Source organism: Ambystoma mexicanum, chromosome 8 (genome assembly GCF_040938575.1).
Source record: "Ambystoma mexicanum isolate Mex_15411 chromosome 8, UKY_AmexF1_1, whole genome shotgun sequence".
Lineage (NCBI taxonomy): Eukaryota > Metazoa > Chordata > Amphibia > Caudata > Ambystomatidae > Ambystoma > Ambystoma mexicanum.
The window spans coordinates 1,075,338,911-1,075,354,682 of record NC_090929.1 but is presented as its reverse complement, the minus strand read 5'-3'; the positions used below and the strand labels follow the sequence as shown (position 1 = coordinate 1,075,354,682).

The 15,772-nt window shown below is 44.8% G+C and overlaps 1 protein-coding gene across 1 annotated transcript in view; it reads left to right on the top strand.

Annotated features, from left to right (window-relative positions):
• Nucleotides 1–15,772, top strand: part of ECHS1 (enoyl-CoA hydratase, short chain 1) — a 298,785-nt gene that overhangs the window by 58,825 nt on the left and 224,188 nt on the right. Inside the window, exons 2-3 of the mRNA XM_069611067.1 lie at nucleotides 14,064–14,261; nucleotides 14,449–14,576. Of these exons, the coding sequence (XP_069467168.1) occupies nucleotides 14,064–14,261; nucleotides 14,449–14,576 (326 nt within the window). The remainder of the gene's footprint in view (nucleotides 1–14,063; nucleotides 14,262–14,448; nucleotides 14,577–15,772) is intronic.

Sequence of the window (15,772 nt, the reverse complement as noted above, 5' to 3'; positions counted from 1 at the left end):
CACCACGGATGGTACCAACAAGATCGCATGGCGTTTAGTAGTCAAGGTGTAAAAGTTTGTTTTCAGTTGAGTATGATCTAGCATGGCAGACCTTACTGTCCCTAGGACACCTGACTATGTAACGGGTGTGATCCGGGATGGGTGGGGACACAGTGAGACATGTAATTGCGAGTGCAACTAATGCCTCAAACTCACTAATGCTGCATGAAACTCACTCTGATAATGACATCTGCAGAATAAACAGGGATTCCATGGCAGAAGATTGGAATAGACACATGTCCATTCTACAAAGTTATGCCCTGGTCCTCGTGGATTACACATTAGAATGAGCTGAAGTGCACCTTCTGTAACAGCTAGAACCATAGAAGTTCTTACTATGCTATTGCCTGCTCCCGAGCACAATACAAATCCTCCACTATCGTTATCATCTCCTCTAAACTATATTCATCCCTGACAGAAGTTCTTTTTGGTTTGGTCTATTATACAATTTTGTTTAAATTCAGTTTTGGATATTTTTGCTTTCTTAGTGTTATTTTTAACTCTTAATTCTCAGTATTTTTGCAGTTCTTTTTACTGCGTATCATTAGAGGCTCCCTTTTTTATTTTGTTTATTTTTTCAACATTGCAGTCTGTATTTAACCATATTTATTTTTTAGTCATCCACATTTATATTTGCTCTGTTAAATAAAATAAGTTGCAATTGGAGCTTTTCTACATTTATTCAAATTAAGAAAGCAGTACTTGGAGGCATGTGAAGGTAAGGTCAGAGCTGGGTTCTTGTTCACCTTAAAGTAAGCAGCTGCTCCTTCTGCTGACCTGTTAAGTTACTTTGCAAAGCCATTGGCAACCTGAACAGCTACTGAAGACCCATGAATATCTGCTTTTTCCAAATAAATAGTACAAGGAAACCGAGTGATTTCAGTCTGTAGTTATGTGTAACTAGCTGATCTACCCAGCATTGGCCGGGATTTCATTCTCTCATAGGTACAGCTAACTCTGCAAAGTTTGGTGCAGATTGGTGAAACATTGTGGTATTGTATAGGAAACATACGCGAAGCCAAAAACCCACACCCAAATGTTCACTTTTGTTGAAATCCGGGAAAAAGGGTGGGGTATCCAGATGTCATGTAGCCAGTAATGTCTGTAGGGTCCTAACAGGTGACTGTGCAAAATTTGGCGCAGATTGGTGAAACGGTGTGGATTGTATACAGGAATCTGTGACTGTTCTGATTACGACAAAATCCCAAAAAAGCACTTCGGGATTCCCCCTTCATCTGGAACATTATTTCATGATTCCAGTACATTTCAATCTTCCTGTTCTACAAGGTAAGTACAACAAATTAGAAACAACAACATTTCATCATATCAATCTTCTCAAACAAAAAATAAATCCACTTTTAAAGTGTATAATCTCTACAATCTCCCATGTTCAAGAGATATTATTCACCTGGATTATGGAGTGAGTCAGAACACGTGTATTGAAATCCTCCGAAGAGAGAACCTCATCAAAATCGTATGTCCACTGCAAGGAACTCATTGTGGCAACAGTAAAGACCCACAAGTGATCACAGTTCAAGGGTGTTTTTTGAACTATATAATGGGTGAGATAAGCCTAATCTAAACCTAAATCTAAGTTGGGAGCACGCTACGACCATCAAATAATAAGGCAGTCTTAGTGGCGTCTTGTCAAATAAAAAGGGCCTATACTAAAAAACTATTGCCAAGCCTTACCACTAAATTACAAAAAGTGTGGGATAATGTTCACCAGAAAAAAAAGCACTGTTCACCAAATAAGTCAGGATGGTATGGCTGGGTCTCTCTTCCCCGCGTTTGAAGCCCGGAACAAGGCGGGACTCTCGAGCACAGCACCCTCCTTGGCCTTGTCAGCACAAGTTTCACAGTTCAGTTCAACAATATCAAAAAACTTCAGAGGCAAAGTTTCCTCCTTGCAGAAGGCTTGTGGTATTTCACAATGACGAACTTTCTCTCTGTGATCTTGCACCTTGGGCGATTGCTCTTCACCTCACGATCTCCCTCCGTCGGGCTCGGATCCTCCTGGCAGTTTGGGCCTCCCTGCGTCGGGTTCACTACGGCCTTTCTTTAACACAGTTCATGCATTGCTCATTTTAATCAGAAAGCGAGGTTTTCCTTCCCCTAGCTTTCTTTCGGCATTCCTGTCAGATTCACACTTGTTACATTCCACAGTTCACAACCTTATTGGAAAGCGGGATTCCCTTCCCCTAGCTTTCCTTTGGCAACGGGTCAGAGACTTTTGATTGTACAAGGGATTTGGCGTAACCTTGTAGGACCACACTGACGCCTTATGCCACCCTTTCCGAGGGCCTTCTGGTTCTTGTAGTTTCAAAACAGGTTCCGGTCAGAGCCTTTCGAATGAGTGCCCACGTGGGGCCGGACCCCTCTGCACCTGGACCTTAACTGAGCTTTCTTTAAAATTCAACACACTGCGAGAAACCTGAAGGTGTCTCCCTGCCTAGTCCCCGGGGATTTGTCATCCAGGTGGCCAGGACACGGCCATTGCTATTGGATCCAGTTGCTGGGAGGTGGACCAGTGATGTTTAAAGACATTAAGACCTGTGAAAGTAAGAAGCATTGGAACAGGGGAAGTGAATGGTCCCCCTTGTCAAGGGGGTCCGAACCCGGTCGAGGGAGATCCAAGGGTGAAAAGTCCTTGCCCAAAGTCCTTTGAGAAACAAACTTTTTTTGTTGTTGTTGACTACACCAGGCCCTCGAAGGCAAGAGACTTTTAAAAAAAAGACTTCTCCATTGAAGAACCTGATAGCTGGAACTGAACTGTTACCTCGTGCTGAGAAAGCTCGAGCGTGTGCTGTGCTCCAAGGTCCCACCTTGTCCCGTAACGAAAACATGGGGAAGGGAGACCCCTGGCAATCACATCCTGACTTATTATTTTTGAACATTTCTTTATTGAACCCTTATCCCACACTCTTTGTGTAATTAGTTGTAAGCAATTGGCATTAGTTTTTCTTACTATAGGCATTTATTTTGTCCCAACGCCAGAAGGACTGCCTTCATTTTCATTTGATTGTCACTGCTTGCTCCGATCTTAGATTTAGGCTTAGATTAGGCATTTTTCCACCCTGCATTTACAGTTTATTAAACACCCATGAACTGTGATCACTTGTCTGTCTTTATTTACTGTTGCCACCTTGAGTTCCTTACAACACACAAGTTCTTTGTCTTGTGAATTTGTGGCGTTCAAAAATGTTGCTACTTGCAACCTTGGGCTCAACACAGTTTGGTTTGCTATCACTCTCCTTTGACTCACCGGCTGTGCTGAACCCGTTTGCTTCTCTGATATCTGGAGTGAAGGATAGTACCACAGTAGCCAGCCTGCCTCTTTGCCTGTGTTACAGGGGATACAGCGTCTCAACTCTCGGTGTCCCACTTGCACTACCCAAAGACCCCTCACCTAGGTGACCCTCCCCACTGGTCCACCCCAGGAACTGGATCCAATAGCTATGGCCGTGTCCTGGCCACCTGGACGACAGATCTGCGGGGACTAGCGGGTGAGACGCCTTCAGATTTCTCAAACCACTGTTTTGTCTATCAGTCTAAGAAAAGAGGAATGTGTATAGTACATCTAGATTAGGGTCTGGGCCCTGCAGGATAGGCTGTATAGATACATGTAACTAATAATATCCCATAGGCTATTATGTTATGAAGTGTCAAACCTTGCCTCTATTAACGATATAAGTCTAGATGTGCTGAGGTATAACAAGAGTTCATCATGTTGTGGGTCACAGATGGATCTTCAATTCTAAGAATCTCTGGTCGAAACCTCCACTGTTAAAGGGAATGCTGAAGGATGAGGGAAGAATCACTTGTGAACATCTTCACCTGTTCAGTGTACAAGCTCGAAGCTGTGGATGTGATCGAGATTTTTAAGGACTACAAAGGTGTAAAATCTATGTGGTGTCTATTATAGGCTTAGATTAGGGAGAACTATTGGGGAAATTTAGATGTAAAAGAACCTGAGGGTCCATATCTCACTTACTATCAAGATCGCAGCCTTCCTGTCCCTCTCCTGAATGGATGGGCATGTTTATTTACAACGCGGACCTGGACGTCATGGCATGGTGACATCGCAGTGTAAACAGTGCGCCTGTGGATGGACACATAGCGACATGCGTCTGTTCTGTAAATGTCCTTGTTTAGTAGTGGAAACTGGAGTACTGTGTCGAGCTCTGAAAGGTGTATCGTCCCATGGAATCGCATGCCACGTAATCCCTGAGTTTGATTTTGGACCCTGAGCGGGGATGTCTAACGTAGGTACTTTTTAATTATGTTGTTGCAACTCATGACATGGAAATGCGGTTTTTACGTTTGTGCAATAGTGGCTGACTGTGTTTTCAGTTTCTCTGCCTTTACTAGGTGATCATGAACATTTCTCCCTCTCTTATTTGCGATCATAGGTGGTCGCGGGAAGAGTTTGTTAAATTGTTAAGCTGTTTCTAGTTGGATTAATTTCCAGTTCTTCTTGATTACCCTAGAAATTTGATGACTCTGGCTTGAATGTTTTGTGCACAGGAATGTGATATCCGTATTCTTATGTTTGGGAGTAAGTAGTTCCTCACAGGTTTTGCAAGTGGTCTTGATGTGTGTCTGTCTGTATTATATCAGTTGGATATCCCCTATGTTGGTATCTTTCTGCCAATTGTCACATTCCCTAGTGAACGTGCTTTCATCCGATATGATTTGTCTCAATCTAAGAAACTGACTCTATGGTAGGTTGTCTTTCAAGTTTCTGGGATGTTGGCTTAAGTAGTGTAGGGTATTTATATCAGTATGTTTTCTGTAAACATTGGTGGATACTTCATTGTTCACAATTTCAGTCTCTACTTCTAAATAAAAATGCAGTTTAGGGTCACCCCTTTCCATTGTCAACTGTATCGAGTTCTGGTAATTAAGGAACTCTACTAGTTCCTCCGTGTTGCCTTTCCAGACTACAAAAATATCGTCAATATACATTTTCCACAATAACAGTCTGGCTGTCCAATGTGGGTTTTGGAGTACATGTGTATGTTTGAGATAAAACATAAATATGTTCGCATAGGCAAGGGCCATAGCTGACCCCATTGATGTACCAGATGCCTGTAAGTAGTACTGTGAATTGAAGTGAAAACAATTATGTAAAATTATCTTTGTCAGTTCAAATACAAATATTTTAGCAGCCTGACCATTTTCTTCTCTCAGCATAGCATATTCCAAAGCTTTCTCCCCATCCTGATTGGGGGGGGGGGATATTGGTGTATAAACTCTGCACATCGAAGGAAACTAAAATACAATTTGGTGGCAATGTGCCTTCCTCCTTCATGCATTTTGGGAAATCTGATGTGTGTCGAAGATATGTTGATGTGTTCTGCACAATTGGTTGTAACACTTTGTCCAGGTAAATGGCCAGGGGGGCAAACGCTCTGTCTGTACCTGCCACTATTGGTCTCAATGGCCACTATTGGTCTCAATGGTGGATTTCTCAAGTCTTTATGAATTTTAGGTAAACCATAAAACCCTGGAGAGATCGGGATCTCTGGTTTGGAAAGCTTTTTTCTTAAGGTTAATCCATTCATTATGGAGAGCTTTCTCAAGTATCTCTTTGACTAGTGTTGTAATTCTAGGGATCGGATCAGTGTCCAACTTGACGTGTGTATCCGTATCATCTAGATGATCTTTACACTGTGTATGTTTGAATGCACTGTCCATGATAACTATGGCACCTCCTTTATCTGCTGGTCTGAAGTCTCAATGTCGTGTTTTCTGCTAGATGTCTAATCAAATCACATTGTTTCCGTATGTTGTGACTTTTGATCTTCGTAAAATAATGTGCTTTATAACTCTGTGATCATCTTTCTCTCAAATATATTGAGTGCTATGTTGTGGATTTGAGGATCTAATCTACTTTTAGGTCGCATCTCCAGATAGTTGAAAGATAGGTGGTTCCTCTTGTATTACCCAATTTGGTCGATTTTAATTGTTCGAATGGTACATCTGGCCAAATTTGACCAGTGCCATTTGATGTACCATTCGAACAAATAAAATCAACCAAATTTGGTAATCACTACCGAACATGGGGAGTGGGGGTTGCAGGGGTGTCCCACGCACCTCATGTTCGGTATTGATGGCCTTTGGGGTTAGCTGGGTGTCCCCCGGTTCCTGAAGTTTGGAGGCGGGGGACGGGGAAAAAAAAAGAGCAAAGCGGACCCACCGGCATCCGACCAGCGTAAAAGGGACGGAACTGACCCTGCAGGGCCAGAAGTAAGCTGACGAGCAAAAGGTAAGTGGGGAGAAGGGGGTGCTGTATTGGAGGGTATGGGTGATAGATTTGTGGATTTTGGCCATGGCAAAATTGGTTTCTTAGCGAAATGGACTACTGTCAATTTTGCTGCGAACAATTATGCCACGGCCAAATCACACAGATCCGTTCCTCTACTTGAAGTTGTAGATCACAAAGATTTTGAGCCTCATTTTGCATATAAGTCTAAAGAGATGTGTTCCCTCCTAAAAGAAAGATGAGCCCTGTGTGGGTGTGAAAGAGAGGCCTAGATTAAGCACATCCTTTTGGGATTTGGACAGCTGTTTGCTGGAGATATTAACTACCTGTTCCCAGCCTGCTTTTGAACCTCTGGTTACTTTGTGCCTCGTCTGGTTTTCCTCTTTCTAAAAAAAAAAAAAAAAAAAAAAATAATAAAAAAAAAAAAAATTCACCGTAGGCTTCAGGGTTATGGAAGTGGTTACCAAGGAGGGGCTTAGTCTACCCGAAACACCTGTCCGGTGTTGGAACCTGAAGGGACGACTTCTATGTTGTGAATAGCTGTTCCTTGTGTTTCACCCCCACTTGCTGTTGCATCACTACTGATTTCACTACTACCTCTACGTGGTGGTCTTGGTTGTGGTCTATTCATATGTTCTGGTCTAGTGGCCTGATGGAATTCCTGCCAGGTTACAATATCCTGCAAGTAATCTAGCGTGTCTCTTAAATTTGAGAATCTTTCTTTGTTCAATATCCTTTTTGTATGTGTCCAAGGATGTATTGATATCTACTAGAATGGTCTGTAATTTCTCATTTGTCTTAAATGCTGCTAGCTGTTGTCCGATCCTGTATCTAAAATCAAATCTTGAGAAAATGTGCTCCCATCTTTTGATGAAGTCTGGATTGTCCCTAGATAGAGTAGGGCAAAGATATACCCTTGGGCCTCTTGGGATCCTTTGTGCCCTGTACTACTGCCCCAATGTCGACGCATGTAACTTTTGGGATATCTTTAATTTCTAATTGCAATATTATTTTATCAGGGTTAGACGTTACATGAATGGTGGATTCTATGTCCTTAATCAAACTCAAAATTCTATTTGCTTCTTGCTCATCAAAAGCTAATGTGGTGGCTTTTTTGTTAGTGAGTTCATTCATTTTGGTGCAGGACATAGGGCCTCATTACGACTCAGGCGGTAAGGGGTTTACGGCGGCGTAAACAGCGCCGACCCTTACCGCCTGATTCCGAGGTCCCTTAGCGCCATGGAGGTTTTAACACCGCAGGTGTTAAAATCCATGGCGCTAAGGGACCTTGATGTTAATTACGCCACCGTAATTTACGGTGGCGTAATTAACGCCTTCCCCACTCCCATTATGCCCTATGGGGCAAAAATGGGAATGGGGAAGGGTAAATGGGGATTGGGGACTTACTGCCCCGCCAACCTCGGAATGGGGCGGTAAGTCCGCCAACCACCATGGCGTAAACGTAGTTTACGCCATGGTGGTAAAGGTACGACCCAGGGGGTAACTTACCGCCTGGGTCGTAATGAGGCCCATAGTCCCTTATGCAAAATGGGTGCAGTTCAGTGAGCAGTGTGCCACTCCTTCAATTAAGAGGGGAAACAAAATAATAAAAAGAGTCACATTGAGGTTGCACACTGTGGCTATAAATGTAAGTTAAGTGGGTAATTAGATAGTCATGGAGTGCGGGGGCTAAAGCCACTGGTACAAGGCGGCAAGTCAAAAGAGAAATAAAGAGAGTCCCAAAGAAATAAGGACCCCCTCGCCCCCTGCACACCACTGTACTGCAATGCAGTCAAAATTCAATGGAATCTGTGACTCTTCTGATTACGACAAAATCCAAAAAAACACTTGTGTGGGTTACATACGTTTTGCCATAAACCCACACATTTCCACTTTGATATATCAATATCTAAGGCTTGTGGATCTGCTTGGATCACATGCAGTGCATAGGGCGCATCTAGTGGTAGCCGCAGAGTATTACATTTTTTGTTTTGGAAACTGTAAAAGTGACGTTGACAGGGCATGCCAGTAATGCTATTCCTAGCGTGACGTCCACTGTACCCGCGGTCCCTCAAATTGTTTTCATCCATCAACGACTCGCGTCTCGACAAACTTTGTCTGCAGCCTATCTAGGCCCCAATGGGCCTTGGCCCTGTACAGTAGGGAGAGCGGGGGGGGAGCGGTTGGCTAGGGGGAGTTCATATTCCATTTCACTTAGAGAATGCATATTCCCCTATACTTCCTTGTATTCTGCTAGGCTGCCATCTTTATACACTATGGAAATGACCCCTTTTAAATTCTGTCTTTCCTGTAACAAGAAGTTTCCCTGGAAGGATTCACACTGAGTGTAACCTTTGCCTTACTAGGGACCACGCTGCAAAACAGTGCAAGTCTTGCAAACTGTTTAGTCTTTCGGTCCATTAAAGTTTTTGGCATAAACGCTGGGCCCACCACGCCATGCAGGCCGAGGTCGCCATGGACGTTGAAGCCTCCAGCGTGACACCGAGGGCGTTTGGGATCCAATGGTTTCCTGCATGCGAGACCCCGACTCCCAAAAGGCAGGCTGGCAGTTCTACTACGGAGACGACACCCAGCGGCTCAAGCACCTCCATTACATGCCATACCAAGCACATAGCCCATGGCCGACAGTCGACCATGTCGTCCACCAATAAGCCACACACAGTGTCGCAGGGAATGTCCGAACATTCCCTGTCCTCTGGGACCTTGCGGTCACCAGGCCCCTGAAAGAGACGCCAATGTCAGTTTCCGACACGGTGTCCAAATCGGGAAAGTCCTCTGGTTCCGGTGACGTGTGTCAGAAGACGCACCGACAGCCCCTGCAAAAAGCTCAAAAATGAGCGACTTGATTAAAAAACACTTCCCTGATACCCTACTGAAAGCCAGAATGTCAGAAAATCTAAAGTCCTCGATCCGCAAAGCCCTATAACCACAAGATTCAAAGAGTAGGGATTTTTCTACCCCTGAGGACACCCTTTCAGGGGCAATGCATCACAAACCGCCCCCTGCTCCAGAGCCTCTGCCTGCATTTGCCCCCTCGGTGTTGCCAAGCTCCTACCAATGGACCCCAGAACAATTTGATAGGGGCATGAGGGGAATGTCTAGTTTTTTACACATTTCTTTGACCAATACCCGGATCAACTCCCTAACCTTCAGGGGCCCCTTAAGCCGAAGCAGCTAGCAAGCAGCCCAACGCCAAAAGAGCCAGTCTGGACGCTACACATATTAATGCCTAGTCATATTCCACCCGCCTCCAGACCCACAAGAACACCATATGCCAATCTACTGCCTGTTCCTAGAGTTCAGCGCTCCAGAGGTGGGGGTGCTAGCTTCCCCTTCATTGTCTCCAGGCAATGGAACTCTCTCCTACGTGCTCTCGGAGCCGAACCATCACATCTCGCCTTCCGCAAAGCAATCAAAACCCGACTATTTGTTTAAAAACCTCACACACTGCCACAAAGGCCCTTATCCAGCTGCCTCTGTTTGTCCGTACACAAACAACTGTATCCTCTTGACATTGAATCATGATATGCAGCTCAACATGTAACCCTGTGCTGCTCTATCACATGTGTAACTAATCGTGCATATCTAAACTCTTGTATGGGCTTACGTAAACTAGCCACTTTTCCTGTAAAGTAACTAAGCCATTTTCTTGTAACGGCGCCTCGATGTCTCCGGACTGTTTGCCCGCTCTTTAAATGCTAATAAATAAATATCAGGACGTTGCTTACGACGCATATTATTTCGACACTCCAGGCTCACAAGACCCAGGCTCATTTACAGACCCAGAAGACCAAGGGGACACGGGATTTAGACCAATACTATGATGATGATGATGTTGATTGGGTATACATCATCCAATCCCCAGACCATACGGACCAACCAGTGATTGATTTCCCAGTGGACAACCAACTGCGCTACAATGGCCTGTTCTTAAAGGCTGCAGAACACTTAGATACCCAGGAATCTCAAGTCGATAAGGACTTTGTAGAAGACGCCCACGGGATGAGAGATCTGCAGCACAGTTCATCCCACTGCTTCAATCTGTCCAGAGGCGTATTCAGCCTTCTCTACTTACCCCCAATCTGACATGGGCGGTCAACCCACGCATTGAAAAGATGTTTAGACCAGCCCCATTATACATTAAGGGACAGCTAAAGCCTGGCTCTCTAGTAGTCGACACCACTAGGAAGAGGGCTGGAACGCCTTTTAGCCTCTGCTGAAGCCCCTCCTGACAAGAAGAGTAAGACTATCTACACCCTGGGCAGGAAAGTAGCTTCCTCGGCTGCCTATCAAGTCAGACTAGCTTACAACATTACGCTATTATCCAGCTATTATTTGCCACATGTGGGACGAGGTCACACAACAAATAGACTCTGTTCCAGACCCCTAAAGACACAGCTCTTGCATGCTATTGCTGAAGGGAGACAAGTAGCATTCTCAAAAACAACTTAGATGCAGCAGACAATGCGGGGCGAATTGTGGCAGAAGGTACCCTCATCAAACGCCATGCATGGTTTTGTCAATTCATTTTAATTATTTCTTACATTTGTTACATGCCCAAACCCTTGGGTATCACGGTGAGGTTATAGACAGCTTGTGAAATAATATTCAGTGAAAAATTGTAGCGAGGTTAGTCAACAATCATAACAATATATACATAAAACGAGTAAAGAAATAAAGGTGCAGCATATATACAATTACAATGGTGGCAGGCCAACACTACCAATTCAAGGTGCTACTCTTTGGCATAGCCTCTGCTCCAAGAGTATTCACCAGGGTACTAGCGGTAGTGGTAGCACACCTACACAGAAAATCAATCCCAGTGTACCGTTATCTGGACGGCTGTCTGATAACCGGGGAATTCCCTCCCCAAATTTGCAAGCAAAATACCCAGAGAACAATCAATTTTCTGTTCCAATTGGGATTCTCAATCAACGAGAAAAAATCGACTTTCCAAGCAAGACAAAACAGTTCTTAGGAGCTGTCATAAAGACAGAGGGTCTAGTCTTTCCATCAAACGAAAGAGTGCAAAACATACTGCTGCAAATACCTCCGTAGATAGCCGGTCCCCAAATAACCGTACACCAAGCAATGCGCTTGCTCAGGATGATGGTTTCATGCATTTACCTCGTCCCACACGCATGGTTGCGCATGTGCTCAATGCATGAATGGTTAGCGAATCAGTGGTCTCGGGAAAACAGGCAGTGGGATGATCTAGTGGTTGTTTCGCTAACCCTAGTTCAAGTGCTACGCTGGTGGACAAAGGAAAATCTGTTGAAGAGGGGGAAAACGTTTTCCCAACCCTGTAGTGCAAGTGATTGTCAAAACAGACACATCACTCACTGGGTGGGTAGCCCATTACCTTGACCACACAGCGCATGGCCTGTGGACCCATATCACAGCCCAGAATCACATAAACCTTCTAGAGGTACTAGCAGTGCTCAAAGCCCTGCAAGCTTTCCAGGTGCATCTATCAGGCCAAACAGTACACATTCTCACAGACCGCACCACTGCCATGTTTTACATAAACAAGCAGGAGGCACTCTCCAACTCTGTCCAGGCTAGCCAAAAACCTTTGGAAGTGGGCACTCAAGCGGAACATGTTCCTGGTTTTGCAACACGCTCCCAGGGGAACTCCATTCTCTGGCAGACTCACTCGGCAGAGATCCTCTACCCGAAGAGAGCATGAGTGGCAGCTCAGCAGAAAAACTTTAGACATCTTTTCCCTCTGGGGACCTGTTCGCACACAATGCCCAGACTTCACATCCAGGTTTCCCCAACCCGAATCCAAGGGGGAACGCCCTGTGGATGAGCTGGTCAGGGAAATGTGCCTATGCTTTTCCCCAACACTGCTACTGAGCAGGATAGTAAACCTAATGCACTAGGAACAAGTGGCGCTAATCCTGGTTGCTCCTATGTGGGTGAGACAACCTTGGTTTCCGCATCTGCGGAAACTGGCGATGTGCAATTCAATCAAACTCCCGTGCCCCTCAAAGACATGCTCACCCAACACGGGCGAGGGGGGAACAGCGTTACACCCACATTCTCAGTCCATGAACTTGGCAGTTTAGCGCTTGAAGTCCTAGAGTTTGGCCATTTAAAACTACCTCAAAGGTGTATGAAAATCCTCAAGGAGGCACGCAAACCAAACGCCAGACACTATTATTTTAACAAATGGAAAAGATGTGCTATATGGTGCCAGTCAAAAAAGGTAAACCCGATTTGAATGTACTCCATCACACATTCTTTATTGCATGCTCCACTTAGTAGACTCCGGTCAAGATTACCTAGCGGCTCTATTCGCGTAAACCACTTCTCAAAGCAAGGTGTCCTGGTGGAAAGGCCCTGTTAAGGCATTCGTGGAAGGAGTAAAACGGCTTTACACCTCCTTTTCAAACCCGCCTCCAGGGTGGGATGCAAGTGTGGTACTCGCAAAGCTCATAGGGCCCCCCTTTGAGCCTATGCACACGTCCACCCTTAAACTCCTAACCTATAAAACAGCTTTTCTAGTGGCTATCACCGCTATAAGAAGAGTCGGTGAACTACAAGCTCGTCAGTGCAAAACCCTGTCTTTGTTAGCCACAAGGTACTAAGAACACACCCTAGGTTTTCACCTAAGTTAATATATAAGTTCCATGTCAACCTGTCCATCGAACTACCCACTTTTTTTCAAAACCCTTCAAGCTCAGCTGAGAAAAACCTCCATACAATAGATGCAAGAAGGTGGTTTTTTACTATGTAAACAAAACCGCTACGAAAAACAGACCAACTGTTTGTCTCCATAGCACCTGGCAGGGAAGGTGACCACGTTTATAAAAATAAATTAAAAAATAAATAAATAAAGCCACCTTTTAAAATGGATAGTGAACTGCATACAGCTCTGCTACACTCTATCAAACACAACTCTGCCTTTCACACCAAGCGCTCACTCTACCAGAGGTTCAGGAGCTACCTTGGCCTTAAACGTCCCGCTGCATGCCATTTGCAAAGCAGCTACATGGAGCTCTATGCATACTTTTACTCAGCACTACTGCATTGACGCACATTCTAAAGCAGATTCGCAGGTGGGACAAGCGGTGCTAAAACATCTATTTGCCGCTGTACCTTCTCACAACCCACCACCTTCTCCAGACACTGCTCGCTAATCTATGCATAGCATTTGATCTAAGCATATCCACGAGCCACAGAAGGGTTACATTACTCACTGTAATCATATTTCTGATGCTTGTATCTGCTTAGATTCACATGCACCCACCCTTCCTCCCTTTTGGTGTAGAAGTTGCATAGATGGTTTCTGGCTTTTCTACTCTTATCTGCCTTATTACATCTGCACTCACACTACACTTCTTGCTATCTCATGTCAGAAACAAAACAATATGGGGGACCTCGACGCGTGAAGGACCATGGGTACAGTGGACTTCACACCAGGGATAGTATTACTGGCACGCCCTGTCGACGTCCCTTTTCGAGTTTCGAAAATAAAAAATGTAATGCTCTGCGGCTACCACTAGATGTCGGCCTATGCATAGCATGTGAATCTAAGCAGATACAAGCATTAGAAATAAGATTACAGTGAGTAATGTTTTATATATAAAAACTGGGAGCCCAAATCGTAAATGACCAGCACTACTTAAACTTGGACAATACATGTGCTTAAATGTCTCTTACAACTGGAGAGTCTGTGTTGTGAGCATTGTCAATCAGTGTTTTATGATTGCCTGTCTGTTTTGTTCAGCTTTTTCCTATCAGCACATCATTGTGGCTAAGAAGGGAGGTCAGCAGAATGTAGGCCTGATTCAGCTGAACCGTCCCAAGGCTTTGAACGCTCTCTGTAATGACCTCATGACGGAGGTGAACCAGGCTCTGGATTCCTTTGAGCGAGATGCCCAGATAGGAGCCATTGTCATAACGGGCAGCGAGAAGGCCTTTGCAGGTATGTGATCATGCTGTCATTGAGTAGTATACCCTGTATAGTGCACTATGCTGCGTTAACTGCCTCTTGGAGCTGAATGATGGTGACCCATGCTATACAGGAGACCCATGGGGAAAGCTGTTTTTGTAATGGTCCCATATCTTGCTTCTGGATTAAACTCAACATAACCATTGGTGTTTACTTTTAGCGGGAGCGGACATTAAAGAAATGCAGAACAGAACTTTCCAGGACTGCTACGGTGGAAACTTCCTTGCTCACTGGAATGTAATTTGCTCAGTAAAGAAACCAGTCATTGCTGCTGTGAATGGATATGCTGTGAGTCTGAATTTCATAAAACCTTTAAATCACCGTTTCTTTCATTTGTGCCTTTTTGCAAAAACCCAGAAATTGTATTTGTTACATATTTCCCTCTCCCTTTGTTTTCTATCATGCCTGTTAGGCCAGAAAGGCCATTTTGCCTCCCTTTTGTCTAAGTTTGTTGGTCCCTGTGACCTTTTGTTATCCTCGCCCAGTTTTGCTGCTCGTGAAACCTCACTGTGGACTCCCTCAAAGCTGCAACTGTCTTTTGGTGTGCTTCCCTAAGTAGCACATATGGCTACAAGGGCAGGGGCACTACAAAGGTGCCCCATTTTATCCCAGATGAGTGCCCTCATCCTGGAAGCAGCTTTATGTTTTATTCGGCTGCGCAGTGGTGCAGCCTTTTACCGTGTGGGTAGCCATTTACTTCATGAGCATAAGTGAAATGACTAACAAAGGGTTTTAAATCCTGTGACATAAACATATTAGTTGTGGCTGTTCTTCACGTGTTACCGTGGGGACCTTTCATTTTTGGCTGTGTTGGCCTACATGGGCTCTCTGCAGAGAATTTGCGACTGGTATCCAGTTCCAACTGGATAAAGGTTTCCCAGACAAGTGTGTCTATGGTGTATGTGTGTCTGCGAAAAGTGTAATTGGGCCAGTCAGTCCTAGTTGGAAGGCCACCAAATCTTTGAATGGTGCTGATTGGAAGGCTGGGCTAGCCCCCAGCCCTCTGTGTTCCATCTGTGGGGATTTCGAGGCATTCCTTCGAACCTCCCTGGAATTGTCCGAGAAGATGCTGTGCTGAAGATTTCTTGTTGGACTTGTTTCGTCCTTGAGGCAAAGCTCTCTGCTACTCTTGGTTCATGGGAATCCTGTTTAGTTTCCTCCTCTTTTTGATCTGGCAGGCAGATCTGAATCCTCTGCTAAGCTCCTTGACCCTTTGTCTTCATCTGGAACAGAAGTGGGTGCCCCTAATGGAAAACAAGTTGTGCTGTTGCTGCTGTCTTTAGTGTGTGCTCCTTTAAGTAACATTCTGATCTGGACCTTGGTAGCTGTTCTTCCTGGAGGGGCCACCTTGCATTCTGTTCTGCAGTCCTTTGTTCTCATTGAAGAGCCAGTGACAATATTATGCTATCTTGCTGCTGTGGTCCTGTCCATCTTCTGTGCGTCTGCTGTCTTTCATCGCTGGAACTTTCCTTTTGTGCCCAATA